The sequence below is a fragment of the Ceratotherium simum genome, chromosome 19 (assembly GCF_057802395.1).
Source record: "Ceratotherium simum simum isolate JZ-2026a chromosome 19, ASM5780239v1, whole genome shotgun sequence".
NCBI lineage: Eukaryota > Metazoa > Chordata > Mammalia > Perissodactyla > Rhinocerotidae > Ceratotherium > Ceratotherium simum.
In genome coordinates, this window is record NC_141918.1 from 34085784 (window position 1) to 34110180 (window position 24397).

Here is a 24397-nt window from a genome sequence, read left to right on the forward strand (position 1 = left end):
CTTTCTTTAGTATTTTTTGTGAGGCAGGTCTGCTAGCAACAATTTCTCTGTTTTTGTTTATCTGGAAAAGTCTTTTTTTTTTTTCTTTTTTCTGCAAGGAGGACCAGCCCTGAGCTAACATCCGATGCCAATCCTCCCCTTTTTCTTGAGGAAGATTGGCCCTGGGCTAACATCCGTGCCTGTCTTCCTCCACTTTATATGGGACGCTGCCACAGCATGGCTTAACAAGCGGTGTGTTGGTGTGCGCCTGGGATCCGAACCTGCGAACCCAGGCATCTGCAGCGGAGTGTGTGCACTTAACCGCTGCATCACCGGGCCGGCCCCTGGAAATGTCTTTTATTTTGCCTTCATTTTTGAAAGATAATTTCACTGGAGATAGAACTCTAGGTTGACAGTTTTTTTTTTCTTTCAGCATTGTCTCTAGGCATCTTGTTCTTCTTCTCCTTCTCTTCCTCCTCTTCCTTTTCCATTTAAAAAAAAAATTTTTTTTAGAGCAGTTTTAGGTGCACAGCAAAACTGAGAGGGATGTGTAGAGATTTCCCATATGCCCCCTGCTCCCACACATGCATAGCCTCCCCCATTATCAACATCCCCCACCAGAGTGGTACATTTGTACAATTGATGAACCTACATTCACACGTCATAATCACCCAAAGCCCGTAGTTTACGTTATGTTTCACTCTTGTTGAACATCCTGTGGGTTTGGATAAATGTACAGTGACATGTACCTACCATTTTGGTATTATACAGAGTATTTTCACTGCCCTAAAAATTCTCTGTGCTCTGTGCTCCACCTCTCCCCCCAACCCCTGGCAACCACTGATCTTTTTACTGCTCCCATAGTTTTGCCCTTTCCAGAATGTCATGAGTGGAATTGTACAGTTTGTAGTCTTTGCAGATTGACTTCTTTCGCTCGGTAATGTGCACATCTTTTCATGGCTTGATAGCTGATTTCTTTTTAGCACTGAATGATATTTCGTTGTCTGGATGTACCACAGTTTATTTATCCATTCCCCTACTGAAGAACATCTTAGTCTCCTTCTTCTTTTGATGGGAAGTCAGATCTCATTGTTCTTCTCCTGTATGTGATGCTTTCCTTTTCTCAGGCTGCTTTCAAGATTTTCTCTTGATCTTTGGTTTTCAACAGTGTTACCTTTTGGCCTCAGAGATTATATAGAGATACTTCAAGACTGGAAAGATAAACAGGTGTCCCCAGGTGGGCAGTTTTGGGAGTAGGCATTTCATCAGAGGGAGCAATGTGAGAAAAGGCATGGAGGAGAACATCGACATGGTGAGTCTGGAAAACTGCAGTGCATAAGAAGAGAGTGCATTGAGAGCTGAAGCTAGGGAGGTCAGCATGAGCTGGCAGAGACGGCTTTAGATATCATGCTCAGAAGTTTGTACTGTATACTGTAGACAGTAGGGAACCACTGATGGGCTTTAAGGAGAGGAGTAATATGAGCAGATATGTTTTTTTGAAGTTTCAGTAGCAATGTGGGAGATTCATTTGAGAAGTCACTCTTGAGGGAGGAAGACCAATTAGGAACTTACTGCAATAGTAATTAGTTAGTAGCAATGAAAATGGGGAATGATGACTAGTTCTAGGGATATGAAGACAACAAGCAGGATTAGTCACTGAATGGCTATGGGAGATGAGGGAGAGGAAGATGACCTCAATGACTCCTAGCTTCCTAACTCCAAATTTTTTTTTTTTTCCTGAGGAAGATTTGCCCTGAGCTAACATCCATGCCAATCTTCCTCTGTTTTTTAGTATGTGGGCTGCCAGCATAGCAGGGCTGCTAATAGAGCGGTGTAAGTCGGCACCCGGGAACTGAACCTGGGCCGCCAAAAGGGGGGCGCGCTGAACTTAACCACTAGGCCACTGGGGCTGGCCCCTAACTCCAAATTTTGAAGAAGCTGTCTGGGGGGAAAATGATGAGTTTCGGACATGAGTTCTTCCTGTAGGACATTCAAGTGGACGTGTCCAGTAGGCAGTCAGCCATATGGGTCCAGAGTTCAGTGGAGAAGTCCTGGCTAGAAATTTAGTTTTGAAGCTGCATAGGGTGGAATTTGAAGGCAAGGGGGTGGATGAAATTGCCAAGAGACAGTGTGCAGAGTGAGAAAAGCAATACGTTAAGGTCGTGAAACACCCATAAGCCTATATCTAAGTCAAATTCAGGATAAAGGAGGCACAGGAGACTGAGACAGTATGTTGAGAGGTAGAGCTAGAACTGGGAGGACCTCGTGTCATAAAAGCAAAGGGAGAGGAGAGGATTAAGAAAGAGTCACACACCTTAGAGAGGTGGGGCACGGGGAGGACCGAGAGACGTGAGCCCAGCTGAGAGGCCACTGAACCTGGCAAGGAGTCCCTGGTAACCTCGGCTGAACCTGTGCAAAATTAAGAAGTAGACAGTCACTCTTCTTAGCCTTGCTATTTCTACTCCCTTCTCCACTTTCGTATTTTCTCTTCCCTTCTTCCTTCTCCAGAAGCCCCGCACTGTATCCTCAAAATCGATTCTCGCGTTGTGTATTCAGCTTGAATAGGAGCTCATGGTGTTACTCCAGGGAATACATGTTTTACTAGTGATAAGAGAAAAGGCTGAGTGTTTAACGGTGGAATTTCAAACTGATACTTTTAAATGTAGAGTTTTTGAGTTGGAAAGAGGTTTGGATCTCTGGATCAGTCCAACTGCCTTCAGTTCCATCAAATAAAAATTGAGAGTTAATTACATATATTACTCACCAGGCACTGTGCTGGGTACCAACAGTACACCAACAAATGAACCACAAATCCCTGAGGCTGGGTAGCTTTACGGCAAGAGGAGAAGACCGGTTCTTACAGAATTTCAGTACAGAGACATGTAAAGGGGAGGCGGGGAAAGGTTATAGACAGGTTTCTGGAAAAGGTGATACCTAAACAGAGCCCTGAAGGATAACTAGGTAAAGGACTGGGGTCAGGTGAAGAATGTTACAGGCAGAAGGAACAGCATCAGATATGCAGGGACTGCAGACACTTTAACTTGCTAGAACCTAAGGAATGTAAGGAATGCAAGAGGTGAGGAGGGCCCTGAATGCTGTGCTTAGGAGCTTGGACTTTCCTGTGTTAGTGACCTTCAGGTGTGAGGGATGAAGGAGGGGGAGGAAGTGAACTTGATTTTTAACTTCCTGGCTTGGGGAACTCAGTGGATGGGGCCACCACTCGCTAAAATGGGAACTACTAGCTGAGGAGCAGTTTGTCGGGGGGAGGGAGAAAATGAGGTGCTTGTGGGACAGCAAAGTGGATGGACCCAGTAGAAATTAATGAGTTGTAAGCTTAGGGGAGAGGTCTAGGCTGGCAAGGAGAAGCAGACGCAGAGATTCAGTGATTTGTTCAATACCGAAGCTGGTTGTGGCAAGACCTGGACTGGGGAAGGAAGGAGGGGAAGGGTTGAGAGCGCGGGCTCTGGACTCTGCCTGGTTTAAATCCCTGTTCTACCACTTACTTGATATGTGACCCAGGACAGGTTAAATAATCCGAGCCTCAGCCTCCTCATTAATAAAATGGGGTGTATAGTGTCCTATCGCTACTCTAGCAAATTACCACAAACTTAGTGGCTTAAAGCAACACAAATTTATTATCTTACAGTTCTGGACATCTCTAGTCTGAAAATGGGTTTTATAGGGTTAAAATCAAGTGCGGGTAGGGCTGCGTTCCTTCTGGAGGGTCCAGGGGAGAATCTGTTCTTTGCCTTTTCTAGCTTCTAAAGGCTGCCTGTATTCCTTGGCTTGTAACCCCCTTTCAGCAGTGGCATCACTCCTACCTCTGCTTCTATCATCACATCTCTGATGCTCCTGCCTCTCTCTTTCCTGTATGAAAACACTTGTGATTACATTGGGCCCAACTGGATAATCCAGGATAATCTCATCTTGAGATCTTTAATTACATCTGCAAAATCCCCTTTGCTATGTAAGGAAACATTAATATGTTCTGGGGATTAGGACATGGACATCTTTGAGGGTGCCATTATCGTACCTATCACCTGGGGGTAATAACTACTCCATGTTGTTGTTATGAAGGTTAAATGATATAATCATGTAAGGTACTTGACACATAGGAAGTACCATGTTCTTTCATTCAATAAATATTTCTCTAGACAAGAAAACAGACATTAGGCAAAGAGCTTGCCCTCGAGAAGCTCACATTCTTGATGAGTGACTCTGAAAATAAATAAGGAAAACATATAGGTAATAAGGTAGGTGGTATGAAGGTCTATAGGGAAAGAGCTGGGGCAGGATGCTGTTTATAAAGGGTGGGCAAGAAGGGCCTCACTGATCAATTTGAGCACAGACCTAGCGAAAGTCAGAGTGAGCCACCAAGATACCCGGGGGAAGAGCGTACTTGGAGTCTTCAGAGATCAAGGAGGCCAGTGGGGCTGGAGTGAAGCAAGCAGCGGGGAGAGTGGGAATGGGGAGCAGGTGTTGTAGGGCCTTGGAGGGCAGTTTGGATTTTACATTGAAATGGGAAGCTATGAGGAAGCCACCCCTTATAAGCAAGGAGTGACATGAATTGAGGTATGATTGACATGTAAAAAGATGTACATATTTAATGTATACAATTCCATGAGTTCAGGGTTAAGTATATACCCGTGAAACCATCACCACCATCAAGGCCGTAAACATATCCATCACGTCCCAAAGTTTCCTTCTGCCCCCTTTTTTATTATTATTATTATTATTATTATTATTATTATTATTATTTTTGGTGTGGTAGGAACATTTAACATAAGATCTACTCTCTTAGCAAATTTAAGTATACAATACAGTATTGTTAGCTATAGATACTGTGCTGTGTAAGTCTCCAGGACTTATCTTGCAGAACCGAAACTTCATACTTTTTGACCATCACCTCCCCATTTCTCCCATCTCCCCAGTCCCTGGCAACTACCATTCAACTCTCTGCTTCTATGAGTTTGACTATTTTAGTTTCCACATATAAGTGAGATCATATAGTATTTCTCTTTCTGTGTGTGGCTTATTTCACTTAGCATAATGTCCTCTAGGTCCATCCATGTTGCAAATGGCAGGATTTCTGTCTTTTTTATGGCTGAAAAATATTGCATTATATGTATACCACATTTTCTTTATCCATCAATGGATATTTAGGTTGTTTCGATATTTTGGCTATTGTGAATAATGCTGCAATGAACATGGGAGTACAGGTATCTCTTCGAGATCCTGATTTCAATTCCTTTGGATAAATACCCAGAAGTGGGATTGCTGGATCATATGACAGTTCTATTTTTAGTTTTTTGAGGAACTTCCATACTGTTTTCCATAATGGCTGTACCAATTTACATTCTCACCAACAGTGTACCAGCGTTCTCTTTTCTTCACATCCTCACCAACACTTATCGTTTTTTTTTTAATAATAATCTTAACAGGTGTGAGGAGATATCTCATTGTGGTTTTGATTTGCATTCGCTGATGATTAGTGATGTTGAGCACCTTCTCATATACCTGTTGGCCATTTATATGTCTTATTTGGAGAAATGTCTATTCAAGTCCTTTGCCCATTTTAAAATTTTTTTCTGTGCCATTGAATTGTATGAGTTCCAGATATATGTTGGATATTAACCCCTTGTTAGATATATGGTTTGCAAATATTTTCTCCCATTACATAGGTTGCCTTTTCATTTTGTTGATTGTTTCCTTTGCTGTGTAGAAGCTTTTTAGTTTCATGTAATCCCACTTAACTTGGCTTTTTTTTTTTAAAAAAAGAACCATCCTGGATGCCAAGTGGAGAATATAGAGGACAAAGGGGGAAGCAAGGAGAACTTTTAGAAGACTATTATAATCATCTAAGCAAAAAATAATTGTGGCTTGGATCACTATGGTAGCAGTGGGGGTATTAAGAAATGACCAGAGTGGGTATAATTTAAAGATAGAACCAACAGGATTTACTAAAGGGATTGGATGTAAAATGTGAGAGAAGAGTCAAGAATGACCTGACCCCAAGGTATTCTGGAAAAATGAAATTGGCATTTGCTCAAATAGGGATGTTTATGGAAGAGTAGATTGGAGGGGAAAATTGGGAGTTTGATGTTGGTCATGTGAAATCAGCTATGCCTATCAAATATCTAGGGGAGATCTGTTAAGCAGGCAATTTGAGTCAGAGTTCAGAAGAGAGGTCTGGGTGGGAGATATGAGACATAGTGAGAGAAGATACTTTAGGGGTCTTAACCCCAGGGGGCTCCAATGTTTAGAGATGAGGAGGATGAGAGAAAACCAGCAAAGGAGACTGAGAAGGAGCAATCAGTGAGAAAGGAGTTGTAAGAGAGTGATGTCTGGGAAACTGAGTGAAGAAAAGTTGAAGGAGAGAGTGATGATGTCAAATGCCGATAGACGTATTATTACAACTCACCGCGCTGTATTCTACTAATTTGAGGGAATCTATTTCTATAAAACCTCTGAAATTAGTTTGAGGAACCATTTCTAACATCACCTTTATTATCAAATGAAGTTCTGCTGCAGGGCACAGGGCACCCCTGAAGGAAGGCCTGGCGAAGTCTCAGAAGTGCATCAGCGTAAACAGTTTTGCCACTGGCCCTGTAAATGCCCTCATCAGGAGCCCAGTTGCCCTCCTGGAGTGAGCCTGGTGAGGGATGGCTGCGGATGCTGTAAAATCTGTGCCAAGCAACCAGGGGACACCTGCAATGAAGCCGACCTCTGCGACCCACACAAAGGGCTGTACTGTGACTACTCAGCAGACAGGCCTAGGTACGAGACTGGAGTGTGTGCATGTAAGTGTCTTCTTCTGGACCTGCTGGAAAAGGTTGAGTCTAGACAGGAGTTTTTTCTGCAATTGTTAATTTGGAGTAATCAGCTTAGTTTGGCTAAATATGAGGTGAGTTTAGTTTTCACACACCAGTGGGACTGACTCAATCATATTGGACACCATGTGAAATTAGCAGATGTTTACACACGTTCAGAAACCTCTGTGATTTTTATTGCATTGGAGCGACCTTGGAGTTCTTCTCAGGTAATTGCTTTTAATGATAAAGATAGGAGAAATTATGTAGATAGTCTGACTTCTTAAAGTGCCACAAAATAACAGCTTTTGTTAATACTGTCAAAAGCAATGTGAATTCAGCTTTTTCTGTAATGAAAAAATAATCTTGCTTAAAATGTAAAGATGTATATCTAGTATTCAGACACACTGCTCTAATATCAGCCTTCCCAACTAACCATCAAGTTACTGTACTTTTTACTGAAGCAGATTGTAAAAAAGGTGAGGGCACCCCAAGTCACAACCTGACCCCCAGCTGTATGGGTCTAAGCTCTGGACACTGATTGAGACCATCTAAATATATCACCTTGACAACAATTCAGGATGCCAATTTATTTAGGACAAAAAGTAAAACTTTTAAGGGAAGGGAAATACTCTTGTCAGCTGGGCAGTTTAGTCACTGTGTAGAAAAGTCTTAAATGGGAATGCAAATTACTAGAAGTTTGTGAGCATGGAATGAAAGCATATTTTGGAGTCAGACTGAATGTGGAAAGCCATTCAAGTTTGATAGCCTGATGCCCCTGTCAGCTCTATATTATACTGGTGAAGAATTTAGGCTCTGGGTTCAAATCCTGGGCTCTATCTGCTAAGTGACCTTGATCAAGTTGTTTAACCTCTCTGTGCCTTAGTTATATCATATATACTTCCTATTCTATAGAGTTGCTAGGAGGATCAAATGAAATAATAACATAAAACCCAACACACCTAGCACAGTATCTGATATGCAGTAGACTCTCAAAAACGTTAGCTATTATTTATGGAACTTTTGTAGGGAAAACATGACCTATCAGACTCTGGCATTCACGACACTCCTTTCTCCCAAACAGTGCTGGGTAAGTTATTTCATTAACCTAACAAACATTTAGTGAATATCAGCTACTGAGCCAGGTGCCTTGACCAGCAACTGAGGACACAACAGGGAAAGAAAAAGATACAGACCCTCCCCTCACAGAGTCAGTTTCTTGTGTCAGACAGATCTCTCCACGAGTAATTTCACATACAAAGTGATGAGTATTTTAAGAGAGCATAGCTATGAGGATGGGGGTGGGGAATAATCTATACCTGGGGTCACAAACTAGATAGCCCAGGGGTCAAATCTGATCCACAGCTTGTTTCTGTAAATACAGTTTTATTGGAACACAGCCATGCCCATTCAGTTACATATAGTCTATGGGTGCATTACAATAGCAGAGTCACAGTAGTTTCCACAGAGACTGTACTATATACTATGGCTTGTAAAGGCTAAGATATTTACTGTTTGGCTCTTTACAGAAAATTTGCTGATTCTTGATCTAGAACAACAGTTTTTTAAGCTTTTTGGTCTGAGGACCCCTTTAGTCTTAGAAATTAGTGAGGACCTAAAGACCTTTTGTTTATGTGGGTTATCTCTAAGATATTTAGTGGATTAGAAATTTTAAAATATTTGGTAATTCATTTAAAAATAACAACAAACCCATTGTAAATTAATAGGAATAATATGTTTTACGAAAAAAATCTCATTTTCTAAAACAAAGGAAAATTTAGTGAGAAGAGTGGAATTATTTTACATTTCTACAGATCTCTCTAATGTCTAGCTTAACAGAAGATAGCTAGATTCTCACATCTCCTTCTGCTTTCAATCATGTTGTTTTGGTTGAAATATCTGAAGGAAATCCAGCCTCACACAGATACATAGTTGGAAGAGGAAGGAATGTTTTAACAGGATTTTCAGATAATTGTGAATATTCTTTTTTTGATATTATATTAAAACTTGAGAAGTGGTAGTTTCTTAAAAATAGCTGCATCATGGAATCTGAAACTACATCAATGAACTTGTCCAACTGTGACATTAAAACACACTTATCTATCCAAGACCCACTTGGAATATGTCTTCTACTCATGCATAATTTTGTAATACCATCCATTGGTTATTTGGAAAATAACAGTTTGAAAAAATGGGTTATATAGATATTTCAAATGTTGATACACAATTATGTAATATTAAAAAAATCACACTAATACCAATCTCATCAGAAAAGTCTACATATTGGGTAGCTATAAAGACCTCAGTGGTAGATACAGTTTTCCAAAATTCTAATTTTTGCTCGAAAGCTTGAATTCTATCATTGGCAACAAATACTGTCAGCTGTTTTTCTTAAAGTGACAAGCTCACATTGTTCATTTTCAAGAAAATGTCTACCAAATACTCAAGTCTGAATAACCACGGTTTATTCGTCAGTCATTCTTTCAGGTGAAATTCCCACTAAAAAAGTGGCTAGTTCAGCCCACAACTCAAACAATAGCATAGGCGACTTTCCTCCAGATAACTGTTGTGCTTTGGTTCACAGAAATGCTCAATGTATACTTCCTATTTTGTGACATAGAATATTAAAAAGACATGCATTTTGAGCCAGCCCTGATGGTCTAGTGGTTAAAGTTTGGTGCTCTCACTGCTTTGGCCACCTGGGTTTGTTTCCCAATCGCAGAACCACACCACTTGTCTATCAGTAGCCATGCTGTGGCAGGGGCTCAAATAGAAGAACTAGAAGGACTTACAACAAGGATATACAACCATTGGGGCTTTGGAGAGGAGGGGGGAATAAAAAAGAGGAAGATTGGCAACAAATGTTAACTCAGGGCAACTCTTTCCCTGCAAGAAAAAAAAAAAAAAAAGACATCCATTTGACTGTTAAGATTTAGTAAAACTAATAATTTTTAATGTGTCATTGAGGACATTCTTAAGTAAAACTAGCTTTTTCTTTTTGCTAAGTACATTTAAGTACAAGTGCATGGCCAGGAAAAATACAATAACTAACCTGTGCAGTTTGATTCACGCTAAGGTGCCAGCAGCAGTTTTAGCCACCACTGCTTTTGCACCATCACTGCAAATATCAACAGTGAAAAAGCCAGTCACATCTTAGTATGAAAAAGAGTTTTGACCTTACAGATCCCTGAAAGGGCCTCAGGTATTGCCAAGGGGTCCATGGGCCACACTTCTAGAACTGTGGATCCAGGTCAATAATACCCCTCAGAGGAAGTGAAAGTTTCCTCTAATTCTCTTAAGAGTTACCTTGCAGTCCTGTAGTTAAACAAATTATGATTACCTCAGTCATTCATGTATCCTGATTCCTAAGAATATATCCTAGCCTCTTGTTGGGCATCTGGGGAAACCTCAGTCTCACCAGCCATCAACCCATCTTTCAGATTTACAATCATTATCTCATTGCTATACTCAGACTGATTTTTTTAATTAACTTTACTCCAGAGCAGAGCCTTTACTTGGTTTTAATTCCAGAAGTGACCATTTGGGGCTGATAGCCCACAACATAATGAAAATGTCTCATTTTCACCTTTTTACAGATGTTCTGTGAAGGAAGTTCCAGACAGGGCCTAAGAAACTGAGGACTAGACTTCACAAAGGAGACAGCTGTTTCCTCTATGGTTTATAATTGGAGGTCCAGTCTATTAGTTATAGCTTCTTTGGTGATTGTACTCTTTTCTCTTTTCAGACCTTGTAGCTGTGGGATGCGAGTTCAACAGGGTTCATTACCATAATGGCCAGGAGTTTCAGCCCAATCCCCTATTTAGCTGCCTCTGTGTCAGCGGGGCCATTGGATGCACTCCTCTGTTCATACCAAAGCTGGCTGACACTCACTGCTCTGGGGCTAAAGGTGGAAAGAAGTCTGATCAATCAAAGTGTGGCCTGGGACCATTACAACAGCAGCTCTCAACAAGCTACAAAGCAATGCCAGGTGCTCCTAAGTAGAACTATTTTCCACGTGTGACTTTTTGTGGTTTTCGCTCATGTTCCTTTTATGTACGACAGGTACTCAGTAAGTACTTACTGATTGGCGGTCAGTGTGCGACTCAGTTTGGGTGTGCCCTCTCAGTGGCTGCCTCAGGCAGGGACATTCTGAGTATCTAAAAGGGAAATTTTATAATGTTATAGATTTTTCCAGTAAAATATTCCAGTGTCTAAAAACTCTACTAGGTCGAGGAAACTCTTCTAAAATCTTACTACCTCTGCTTATTCTCACTCAACCTCTTTTCAGGAAAACTGACCAAATATTGTTCACAGGTACTTTGGAAAAACTTTTATTTGTATTGTTATATTATGAGCAAGAAGTTTGAACCATCCAGTTCCAAAAATTTTCAAAGACAACTTTTCTATATGATACAACCAGAAATGGAAGGCTGCTGATTAAAAATATTTGAGGACATGTTTTTAATTTGTAAATTTATGTCTAAAAATAGAAAACTACTGATATAAAATTATCCTTTCATTCACTCTGAAAATTAAGCTTAACAATTACCAATCTCTCTCTCTCCCTAAATAAATATACACACACACACACACACACAAGCATTTTTAATTAGGCTATCCAGGTATATATTTAAGTCAGAAACATGAAATGAGATTGTTTATTACTCATCTTGAACCACCATTTACAGTTAGAATCAATATATTCATAAACTTTGTATTCTGGCCTGCTCTAAGTTACCATCTTATTTAAGTGTAAAAATGCCAGCAAATGAGCACAGATGAGGAAGGACTCAAAAGGGGCAATAGTGATGTCTCTGGTTCGTATTCATATCTCTTTGTTTTCATCCAGAAATCAAGAATGCCTTTTTCATGAAATTGAGAGCATACTGAATGAAAGGTGCCATGGAAATATGGAATATTTATATATGCTAAAGACTCCTAAGTTCACTTATATTTTGTGGCTATCTAATGAAAGCAATAATCAAAGAAATGGGTTTCAGATATTTAAAAACTAACTCTGTGAAAGGAACATCCTCAGAGACTCCGATTATGTCAGTTAATTTGAAAAAAATGTAAGAGGTTGTGGTAAATTTGCATTTACCTTATGTAGTTATTCAACTAACAGCATGACACTACTATAGTCATATGCCACATAATGAAGTTTTGGTCAATGACAGACCACATATACAATGGTGGTCCCATAAGATTAGTACCATACAGCCGAGGTGTGTAGTAGGCTACACCATCTAGGTTTGTTTAACTACACTCTATGATGTTTGCACAACGACAAAATCGCCTAACAATGCCTTTCTCAGAACCTATCCCCATTGTTAAGTGATGCATGACTGTAATGCTCTAAAATGTATGAAATTATAAGCCAAATTGTTCTTTTTTCAAACTGTATAGGAACAGTTGGTTTATCTGCATTAGATCTAAGTGACTCAATATAAGGTTCTTCTTAGAACCCATGCATGAACCTCCCGGGTGAGAGACTACCTTAGAGCAACAGTTTCCCATAAGCCCTCTGGATCAAGTTCAAATTGGTCTTGCCTGTGGAGTTAGAGCAGTTTCAGAAGATTCACTTGAAACGTGGTTGGAGGACGTGTCAGATGGTCATTCTTAGCGGTTTGTGCTTTGCTACAAAACATGAGAAAAATCTTCCAAAATGCTCTCTGGCATTTGAGATATAGGCCTAGATATGTTTCAAAGTATATACTCAGTCAAATGTCTCTCCTCTGATTAACTGTGAAACTGTACTTATGGGCCCAAACAGGAGTTTGGCTTTTAAAAATAACCACAATGACAAACAGACACTTGAAGATATATTTGTGGGCCGGTCCCGTGGCTTAGCGGTTAAGTGCATGCGCTCCGCCACTGGCGGCCCGGGTTCGGATCCCGGGCGCGCACCGACGCACCGCTTCTCCGGCCATGCTGAGGCCGCGTCCCACATACAGCAACTAGAAGGATGTGCAACTGTGACATACAACTATCTACTGGGGCTTTGGGGGGGGAAAAAAAAGGAGGAGGATTGGCAATAGACGTTAGCTCAGAGCTGGTCTTCCTCAGCAAAAAGAGGAGGATTAGCATGGATGTTAGCTCAGGGCTGATCTTCCTCACACACACACAAAAAAGATATATTTGTGATAGTAATTTATTTACTTAGTTAATTCCAGATGGTCTAGAGTCGGAATCTACCTTTTGCTTGGTCAGTATGAAGCATGTAATGACATCATGCCCCCATGCTTTTCTCACTGCTCACCAAACACTAAACTTTTAAAAATTTCTTCTAGTTTTCTTGCTTTTTAATGAATGTTAAACAAATTCCTGAACTGCAGCTCTTGCCTTAACTTTAACAGGGATTATTGGTAATGCGATCATCTAACCTACCTTTATTTATTGCAGATGCGTGCCAGGCTTTTAATCTGCTTCCTGTGTTGAGGTCTTATAACTGTTGTCTACCTTCCAGGTATCTTCATGTTTCTGCTTCCTGTCCCTCAGTTCTGTATGCAATTGCAAGATCCTACAGTAATAACACTGAAAACAGTATCAAAGCATTTTTATTCAAAGATAGCACATACTTCAAAGTGACTGGTATTTCCTATCAAGAAGGTATTTTTGGGGGGGGGAGTCTTTTTGAGTTTTAAATTGACATTTTGAAGTAATGTACTCAAAATTCTGCTATGTTCAACTGCAGACTCAAATCATCTTATTCCCAAAGCATCCATTTTAGGATGCACATTAACCTTAAGGAAATGCCTTAAGACAATAAACCAATATGTAGTTTGATTAAAATGAACCAAGGGCCTGATTCATTCATGAACAGAACAAGAAGTTCCCAATGGATCTACAAAGAGATGGAAGAATTATTATGCCCTCTTTATAATCTCATTATTCTCCCCCTTCCCCTCGCATTTCTCCTAAGCAGCAGTGGAGGGTCTCCATCGATCCACACATTCACCTACCCATCCATAGATCCATCCATCTATTCATTCCCCATCTTTCTACAAGTGATTTGAAATGGTTAGTAGATGGAGGGACTATCAGGGGCCTGATACCATAGGAAATGTAACAATTAAGCTGAATGAATAAAATAGATTACACATTTGCCATGACTTAGTATATAATGATTATTTAGATAGTTTAGTTCAGTGTAATGTAGAGAATTTTCTGAAAGACTAGATTAAAACAAGTGGAGGAAAAATAATTGATCTTATTGATAGTCTAATTCTCAAATATAACTTTTATATTTTAATATATCACACCATTTAACATTAAGACCACAAAATCCTACTAATGTGTATTTCAACATCTGTTGGAAATAATATCAGCATGAGGCAAGAACCAGAGAAAAGGGAGATATCCATCAGGACATAAGCTTCAGTTTAGTACTTAGAGGATGGGCTAAGCAGCAAGAAGCAAATGGGTTAATCTACTGTTTTTCAAAGATAAAGTATTTTTATTTTTCCTAAGAAACTGGACTGTAGCACTTGATTGAAAGGTAATTTGGGGAGTGGGACAAAGAGAGAATAAGTTAGACCATAAGCTTATTGTATTCTGAGTTACATTATATAAAAACAAAGGTTCAGCTCTATTAACGATTAGCTTAAAAATAACAATTAAAAATTATCTATCTATGGGCCGGCACCGTGGCTTAGCGGTTAAGTGCGTGCGCTCCGATGCAGGCGGCCCGGGTTCGGATCCTGGGCGCGCACAGACGCGCTGCTTCTCCGGCCATGCTGAGGCCGCGTCCCACATACAGCAACTAGAAGAATGTGCAACTATGACATACAACTATCTGCTGGGGCTTTGGGGGAAAAATAAATAAACAAATAAAATTATAAAAAAAAAAAAAATTATCTATCTACATGAATGTCTATATGTATGTGTGTATATATATACATGTATAAAAAATATTTACATATTTTTCTGCATTTATTTTAGCTTATAGGAATCTCCCACTTATTTGGAAAAGAAAATGTCTTGTGCAAGCAACAAAATGGACCCCTTGTTCCACAACATGTGGGATGGGAATATCTAATAGGGTAACCAATGAAAACAGCAACTGTGAAATGAGAAAAGAGAAAAGACTGTGTTATATTCAGCCTTGTGACAGTAATATATCAAAGACAGTAAAGGTGAAGTTTAATGAGATTTAACTTCATTGTAATTCAATATTAAGAGATCCTGAAAAGTGTGTGTGTGTGTGTGTACATGTTTTGGAAGGAGGGATGGTGTTTGGTTTTTATAAAATCACCTCATTGTACTCTTAGAGTCAAACTATCTCAGAGGAACGCAGATATTAATCTAACTGCACTTCATGGGGAAACTTGCACCAAGCATAAGGTTAACGTTAACCTGTTGATTCTAGATACTCTCACAGCTTAATAGTATGGGTCTTGATCAGCCTGATGTGTTGTGGTACCCTGCCATGTACAAACGTTTGGTTGTTTTTTTTAGTGAGGAAGATTTGCCCTGAGCTAACATCTATGCCAGTCTTCCTCTATTTTGTACGTGGGTTGCCACCTCAGCATGGCTGATGAGTGGTGTAGGTCTGCGTCTGTGATCCAAACCTGTGAACCCAGGCCGCTGAAGTGGAACGTGCCGAATTCAACCACTATGCCATGGAGCTGGCCCCTGTATAATGTTTTTTAAGAGTAGATCCTTTTCAGATTCTAACTTCTTTTTTCTATATTAATTTTATGTAGAGGAAACGAAGCAATGGATAAAAGATTTTGGTTGCTATATCATAATTACAGAAACAGATATTTTGATCATCAGAGAAGTTCTGATCTTAGTTACATATCACCAGCTTGGAGGGGGAACCACACCATTTCCAAAATTCTCTGTGCTTAGATAGTAAACTTGGCAGAGGACTATGAAAATACTTATTCTAGGGGCCGGCCTGGGTGGCGTAGTGGTTAAGTTTGCATGCTCCACTTCGGCAGTCTGGGGTTCACAGGTTTGGATCCCGGGCACGGACCTACACAGCGCTCTTCAAGCCATGCTGTGGAGGCATCCCACATACAAAATAGAGGAAGACCGGCAACAGATGTTAGCTCAGGGCTAATATTCCTCACCAAAAAAAAACCTTATACTAAGATTGCTTGGTATAACCAGAGCCGGTCCTCCTCCTAGAACTAGGCAGATCACTGTCTCAAGAATAATTTTTAGAAATGCTACAAAACCCTTCTCCACATCTCCAAGTTTTTCCCTATCATATTAGGAAGCTGACAACTCAATTTTAAAGGGATTAAGATATTCATTCATTTATCCATCTACTTAAACCGTCTGAGCTGTGTTAACGGAATTTGCTGAGTCTTAGGTAAATAAACATTTAATAAGACATGGCCCTTGATATTAAACAAAGTAGAAATTTTCATTTATTGTGGAACTAAGTGAAGAGTAGATAGCAAAGAACATTGGAAAGTGAGTCCTATAATATGATGGAGCAAGAAAAGGGATGACAGACGTCTGGTAAGAGGGGATTTTAAAGGTAGAAAAGAGAGTGCTGTAAGTCAATAAATAGCAACTATTAATGCCCTAGAAATAGTTATATCTGTGTGTTTGTGTTATAAAATGTACAATATAGTATCACTTTTCTAAACTATTGTAATCAAATTTAAAGAATGACTTCTTAATGTTATGTATCTTTTCAGATCCCCAAAGGAAAAACGTGCCAACCTACTTTCCAACTCTCCAAAGCTGAAAAATTTGTCTTTTCTGGATGCACAAGCACTCACAGTTATAAACCCACTTTCTGTGGAGTATGCTTGGATAAGAGATGCTGTGTCCCTAATAAGTCTAAAATGATTACCATTCAATTTGATTGCCCAAATGAAGGGTCATTTAAATGGAGGATGCTGTGGATTACATCTTGTGTATGTCAGAGAAACTGCAGAGATCCAGGGGATATATTTTCTGAGCTTGAGATCCTATAAAACCAAGCACACGGGGGAAAAGTTAAGGTCAGTCAATCATGTCATTATATCACAAAATTAAAATGGTTTTAAAAGGTTGGCAAATCTGCCTTATTGACTTAAAATAGTAAGAATGCCTAGCTATTCTCAGATGACTGTATGTAAGACATTAGAAGCTTTTAAAAAGGTTCTCCTAAAAATAATGTAAAATTTGAAAAGCTTAAAGTAGAACACTAAAATGTATCTTATAATTTATGTAATACACAGATATTTGGTTCCATCTACGTATTCCATACATAATGGAAAAATTACAATTTACAAGAAAACATTTTATTCTAAAATAATTTGGAATCCTTTGTTGAAGATGCGTAAAAAGCACATTAAATTTTTAAAACTTTATCTGTACTTTGACAATGTAGCCTAGGCTCCCATCAGATGATAATCATTATAAGGTGAGAAGATTCTAGATTAAGTCTTAAATAGGAATAAGATTAAACTTTAAATATATTTATAATTTCCATTGCCTTACCCTCAATATCAGTTTATTCAGGTTTCTTTTGGAAGGAGAAAATGGAACTCTTTGGCCACTGTTGACAACTGTAATCTAAAAGCTTTTATACTAAATATTGTAAAAAATTAAATTTCCAAGATAAAGACCAAGAGCAGTATCCTTACTTTGAAAAGGAAAGAAACTTAAAAAACCTAACACTAAAGAAAGCACACAACAGATTATTTTGGCTTGAAAATAAATTGCTCCTAAAAATTACTTCCTTAAATGATAAATCAAACTATGGATTTGAAATATAAATTGTGATTAAAGATAAATTAATGTTAAAGATTAAAATTGGAGATTGTAGTAATTGTAACACTTTCACTAGACTATTATAGCCATTTATTCAAAGTCTGGAAGATATCAAGCTTAGTAATGTTCTGTTCGCTTGTAGAAATGGTGACAAGCAAAACAATGACAACAAGTAGCACTGTTTGAAACTATGGACATTTATTATTACAAAGTCAACTGTTTTGAAAAAAAAGCATTATGTTTAAAAATAATTTAGTACAAATACATTTAAAATAAATGTAAATTGTGATTCTTTTGAGCACAAACAAGTGGTTACCCAAAGAAGAAAAACCTCCTTAACAGTTATAATAAAACCTATCCCTAAAGATAGTGGATATTACAAAGAAATATTCATAATGTGTCCTTCTACTCCCTTACTTACTTTTAAAGAATCAGGAGAATTTAAACAGAATATGAAAACATAAATTATAAATAAATATAACAATATATCTGTACAAGATTTTTACTGAAGACACGATTATCATTGTATAAATGCCTAAATATGAGACTATAAGTAAAGTAAAATGTTGAAGAACTCTGTTCTATCAATTTTCAAACAGGGGAAATTTCTGAAGACAAATGTTTGAAGTTAAGGCACTAGGACTTCACTAATTTCACACACTGGTATCCTCAACAAATTGTGATTAAATGGAAACCATCCTTTTAGACAAAAATACTTCCTAATAAGAAAAACACAAACTGGGCTTTCTGAATCACAAAAACTCTGAAACAGAAAGGTAAGGTGACAAAAAGCAATGTGAAATTAAGAAAAAGCAAAAGTTGTATTTTCTGGGTTTCTTTTTTACACAGCTATGCTTAGTCTTGGTAAATCTTCCACAGGCATGCTTTTTGTGGCATCTAGTTGGTTATATTCCTGTATGAGTGCTGATAAAGATGACTCAGCTTCTGTGAAACAGCTTTCCTCCATCCCTTCAATTTGCAGATAGTGATGAAGATGAGCCTATAAATTAAAAAAACTGGATACTGTTGATCATTTTTAGGAAATTTAATACATATCACTGTCCTATAACGTAAATATTCTTTATTAAGATAGTTCACTCAGCTTTACAAGAGAAATGAAAACTCAAATCCTATAAACTCATGCGATTTCTCATTTAGACCATCTAAGTAAGCCTCTCCAGCTATAATCAGTACAACAAATACAGCAGACAGGATCACCTCTGGTTTTAATAGTGTAATTCTTGAGAATACATCGTCAACAGCCAAAATAAACACGTATAGTTACAAAGCTGTACGGATAATTACCTTTTTCTTGTAGAGCCTCATGAATCTCTCTCTCAGTTCCATGAAGGTAGGCTTCACGCATGTGTTATTTGCTAAAGCTAATAATGAATGAGAATGGCCCACAGGAGGTACTGAACACAGGCTGGTCTTCCAGCCTTCTTGATTCCACGAGACAAACTGTAGAGAAGGTTTCAATCTGAGATACAAAAATTCAAAGGTAAGAATTAAGGCACTAAAAATGTCTGCCACATTGTGGCAGCCCACATCAGTTAAACTACAATATTACTGATGGTACAACTCTAATTGCTTAGTTTATAATGCAAGTTCTCTATTTTTTACTATTAGCAGTATCATGGCACAGTCTGACAGTGAACTAAGGGACATTTAGTAGGAAGACATTAGTTTGGCTGTGATAGTAATTCAAAAAGCTAGAAACACGTTGCTTAACATTAAAAATCTGGGGATATAAAGAAATAAAGGTATTATAATTTTCCTTACTTTGTAATTCAATAGAGCAGTTCTAAAAATAGACTGTCAATAAATAGTAAAACATAAACTTTAAGAAGCAGCGTAATGGTGGTAATAAAAACAATAACAGTTAAATTTTCTGAACACTTTCAGAAAAATAAAACATCTCATATATCATTTACTACTCATAAATAACAATTTTGTACTATTATTATTCTTATTTTACATTTGAGGAAGATAAGGCTCAGAGAGGTTAAGGAGCTTGCTTAAGGTCAGACTTTAGTTAAGTGGCAACACTAGCACTTGAAGAGAGGCTGTCTTAATACTATGCTACACTGTTTTAAGTAGTACACATAAATTATCTTGAAACATATACAATCAAACCTTTCAATATTTCTGCGAAGATCTGAAATCTGTACATTTCCTCTAACCATGAGGGCACAGGCGAGGTAGAGACTATGTTTGGGGTCAGCTCGAATTAGCTGGTGATCTTTACTAAAGGCATCTGAAAACATCTGATCCAACCTAGAACAATGAAAGAGTCACTGTTTATTACATCTTTCTTCTACGTATAACTTTAAAATGAAAAGATAGTCATCTATAGGTAAATAAACATCACACTCAAATATATTCTAAATCTCAGCTATCATTTTCTCAAAGCAATCTTGATGAGAAGGGAGGAAATCACGCAATATCTTTTTTTTGGAATAAAAAGCTTCTGCAATATATTGGTGATTTCAGGTAGCTACAAAATGTTGACTATATCATTCGTGAGCTCTATGTAGTACTGATTTCTGAAACTTGTGTCATTATTACTTAGTTCAGTATGCCTATCTACTGTATAGTATCAGAACTATCAAAACTAATTAAAAGCCTAAATAAAACATTAAGATTACTTTGTTTCTGTAAAATATATCATAAATATAGTTAGGAATAATTAAGAGGAAACTATCAAAGCACAATGTTAGCTCTCCTATAAAAGATGAAACTTTCAGTAGTGGTCCTGAAAAGGGAGACTTTTAAGTAAAAGAAGTCTTTTAACTTCATTCCTTTATCTTTCAGTTAAAGAGAGGAAGATAAAGGTGACTGACAAAGTTTGCATCTAACAATACACAGCCTCCTAGGTCCTTAATATGGCCCCAGTCTGGTTCTTCAATCCCACTTAACTCAACACATATGATTAGGCTCCTTAGCTAACTCTAGCCAGAGCTCTGTGTGCTGAATCTGCAGAATGTCTGGGAAGAGCTGCAGAAATCACACTATGCTGCCTATTCATTCAACAGATATTTACTAAACACTTACTATGTGCCAGGCAAGTGCAAGAGACCCAGAAGTGAACAACAACAATTTCCTACTCTAGTGGAGCTCACATTCTATCCTGATTATCCTAGAGCAGGAAGGATAGAGGACTCCCTTAGGGGATGGTGAGCTTTGGCGGATTCATGAATCCTCTGCTACTGTGTTCAAAATATTGGTGTGTACGTGCTTGTGGCCATGTATGGAGTCAATGAAATCCAGAAAAGGTTAAGAACCACTACACAACAAGTGGGCAAACTGATTCTTGATTTATCTTTTGTCACCAAATATAAAAACTAGTAAGGAGCTATTTATAATTATTGGGATCCTTATCTTTATTTACATTAGAAATATGGAATTTCAACAAGAAACATATAGACACTCTCATATGTGCTTATTATTTTCATTTGATAAAAATGGACTAGTTTCAGAACTGACAGTTATTAATATAAGGCACAACCAAAACCATTCTCACTTGTTTGGAAACTACTACTAAGAAATTAAAGAGTTTTAAAACTATGCCTTTTAATAGTACAATTTTAAAACAATTTATTATTTATTCAAGGATAAACGTGTTCATATGCTGATATAGCAGCCTTTGAAATATCTATAGTACAGCAGAAGCAACAAGAAAAAAAAAAGGGAAAAAACCCCTTCAAAGACAAAAAGAACATGTGACAAGTTCCTTAAGAGTCTAACATTTTAACAGTTCCTTATAGATTTTCACTACCACAGTTTAATTAAAAACAAACCTTCACAAACAAGTTATGATTAAATAAATAAAAAATGTTGACACAGTATTATTTTTATCAAAATATACCAAGCAGGATTAAAAGAAGTTTAACTGTTTTGAAATATTCAGGTTGAAGGAGCAAGTCTTTATGCTGAACTTAATTAGAAATTCCATGTCTTCATTTTTTTTTTGTGAGGAGGACTAGCCCTGAGCTAACATCCGATGCCAATCCTCCTCTGTTTTGCTGAGGAAGACTGGCCCTGGGCTAACATCCGTGCCCATCTTCCTCTACTTTATATGGGACGCCGCCACAGCATGGCTTGACAAGCAGTGTATCGGTGTGTGTTGGGGATCCAGACCTGCGAACCCCGGGCCACCAAAGCGGAGCATGCGTGCTTAACTGCTGCGCCACCGGGCCGGCCCCCCATGTCTTTATTTTTTAAGAATTAACTTTAAATATAAAAATGTCTGGATTATCACTATTGTACAATAAATACTTTAGCACTAATTTACATTCTGTGTCCTCATTAAAGGTGTACATTTTACTTAAATATACTAATTTTTAATATGCTGGGCTGAACATTTAATGAATGATTATCATGTTCCACATACAGTGCAACTTGTTTAACTTGTTAAGGGCAGCAGCATCCCACACAGAAAGAGAGTCCTATCTATTAGCTGGCATAATTGGTTATCTGCTTTTGGCACAAATAAAAGTTAATCAGTATCACTGTGAAATTCCCACAGTGTAGAACTGTTATCTTGCCCAAACTTAAACTATAAAAAATGTTTAATTCACTTTTTACTTTATCATTTACATACTTACCTCTTACAGAGATTGACGGGACCTTTTCCTTCAGTCAACTGTGAATGCTAGTGTGAACTTTTCAAGCTCATCATCACTATATATGCCAAGAGTATCTTTCAATTACATTTTTTGTTAAGTAAACTGATGTAAGTTTTATGCTTAAAAATGACACACAGTTACAAAACAAGGTGTTCTGCAAATGACATATAATAGCTACCATACAGAATAACATATGCAAGCCTTCTATGGTGCTGGGCTGTGATAAGAGCTTTAAAAGGTACTCTTATTTAATATACCCAACAAGTGTATGAGGTGGGTACTCGGACTCTCTCTCTCTTTTTTTTTTTTTTTGTGAGGAAGATCAGCCCTGAGCTAGCATCCATGCTAATCCTCCTCCTTTTGCTGAGGAAGACCAGCTCTGAGCTAACATCTATTGCCAATCCTCCTCCTTGTTTTCCCCAAAGCCCCAGTAGATAGTTGTATGTCATAGTTGCACTTCCTTCTAGTTGCTGTATGTGGGATGCGGCCTCAGCATGGCTGGACAAGCAGTGTGTCGGTGCGCGCCCGGGATCCAAACCCGGGCCACCAGTAGCGGAGTGTGCACACTTAACCACTAAGCCACAGGGCCAGCCCTCTGACTCTCACTTTTACAGATGAGAAAAACTAAAAGAAAAGTTGTCACCTGCCAAGGTCCTGTAGCTAGTAAGTGATAGAATTAGGATTCAGACTCAAGTCTGTCAGACTTCAAAGCCCTTAAATCTACTTCAGTAAAAATTATGTCTTTATTAATTTTCATAAGCTTAAAAATTTACTTATTAGATTTAATTTCAAATAGTTTAATATTGACATTTTTAAACAATGACTTCTAATTAGCATTCATATAATGGAAAAGTGGCTGTCATCAACTGTATCTTACATACTTCTCACAAAGAAAATGATATGAAGAAATCTAGTTGTTATAAACTTTTCTCTTAAAAATTTTTTTTTTAAATAATTCAAATTCTCAAGTAATTAGAATAAAGTTACTACATCTTACCTTCGAGGAGGAATGTTAACATCTGCCAGTGTATACAGAGGTGTTAAGCTTGACACAAGATAATGCAGTTGAGGAAAAGGAACTAAATTCATGCTGATTTCATTAAGGTCCATATTAAGGGACCCTTCAAATCTCGCAGAGCTAAAAAGTTAACATTAAAGCAAGAGAAAAAAATTTAATTTTAAAATTCTACACTTTGAATGTAGCTTGATTTATTTAGCAGCATTTTCTTAAATCCTTTCAGACCCTGCTCTTCAGTAGAGAATATATCTTTTTTTTCTGTATCAGTGAAATTTAGAATCATGAACATCCTGTATAAAGATAATTAAAATATAACACATCTATAGTAGTTCTTATTTCTGGATTATCTAAAGTGTAACCCACACACTATTACAGTTGCTCATTACATATATAAAAATATCTTACTTAAAACAGACTTTAGATTGAGTTAAACACATGTAAGTCCATAATTACTTAATTATTCTATAAACTTTACTAAATTCATCAAGGGTCTGCTTAATACACTCTATAATTTGGGATATAATAATTGCAAAACAATCTTTTAGATCAAAGTTAAGGAAATATTTTGGATAAGCTAATGAGGAGGTATAGATTAGCTGGTTTAAAAGATTAAGACATTGTACAGCAAAAAAATGTTTATTTTTGTCTAAGTGTTTCTCAAGTGTATCTACCACAAAATATTTTATCATTTAACCTCTATTAATATTCCACAGAATGTACCTAGGGAAATGCTGCTTTGGAGCCACAGAAATTAAAATTCTGGTCTATCACTCCAAGATCTGAAAACATTAGACAAAATAAAATAAAAACAAAAGAACCTCCTACAACTTAGAATAACTAAAAAATGCTACTGCAAAACAACATCAAAAGCACAGTGAACTGTTAAACTGTCCTTAGGTAGACCATCAACAGGATTACCTTGTTAGGTTGAGCAGCAAATTTGCCACAATGTTGTTCATTGCATCAAAGGGCTTCTGCCGCTTTTTAAAAGTCCCAGCACTTGAAGTAACCAGACTCTTGGGCTTTATAGTTGTACCCAACTTTCCAGAATTCACCATGAGGTCAATTTTGCTAATGATGTCAAATAAAGACTTTTAAGGGAAAAATATTGGGAGAGAAGCTATTAAGAAGAGTGGACATAGATGACATTCTACCAGGAAGGAAAGAAGAGCAAGAAAAACAATTCAAGTTATTTTTTCTCTTAGACCAGAAGGCTGAGATGTGAAGAGAATATTTCACATAAA

At 37.8% G+C, this 24397-nt stretch overlaps 2 protein-coding genes across 9 annotated transcripts in view; one reads left to right on the plus strand and one right to left on the minus strand.

The window, feature by feature from the left end:
- Window positions 1-560: 560 nt before the first annotated feature.
- The window catches only part of TUBE1 (tubulin epsilon 1), a 35660-nt gene continuing 11823 nt past the window's right edge, over window positions 561-24397 (minus strand). For 3 of the 8 annotated variants that reach the window (XR_015555259.1, XR_015555260.1, XR_015555261.1), the window contains 10 exons: window positions 24072-24244; window positions 23133-23273; window positions 19644-19784; window positions 18813-18987; window positions 17929-18507; window positions 16603-16720; window positions 13176-13322; window positions 12339-12425; window positions 10870-10945; window positions 10630-10689 (listed from right to left, as the gene is read on the minus strand). Coding sequence is in view for 1 of the 8 variants with exons in the window: in XM_004422229.3 (XP_004422286.1) it covers window positions 18349-18507; window positions 18813-18987; window positions 19644-19784; window positions 23133-23273; window positions 24072-24244 (789 nt within the window). In the remaining 7 variants the exon portion in view is untranslated. Of the gene's footprint in view, window positions 2389-7978; window positions 9675-9706; window positions 10543-10629; window positions 10690-10869; window positions 10946-12338; window positions 12426-13175; window positions 13323-16602; window positions 16721-17683; window positions 18508-18812; window positions 18988-19643; window positions 19785-23132; window positions 23274-24071; window positions 24245-24397 lie in introns of those variants that run through there. The other 5 variants (XR_015555255.1, XR_015555257.1, XR_015555256.1 and 2 more) reach the window with 5 other exon arrangements.
- On the plus strand, window positions 6221-16865 carry CCN6 (cellular communication network factor 6). The gene is made up of 4 exons (XM_004422228.2): window positions 6221-6779; window positions 10534-10776; window positions 14730-14923; window positions 16445-16865. Exons 1-4 carry the CDS (start codon window positions 6494-6496, stop codon window positions 16724-16726), a joined length of 1005 nt encoding a protein of 334 aa, XP_004422285.2. The 5' UTR covers window positions 6221-6493; the 3' UTR covers window positions 16727-16865.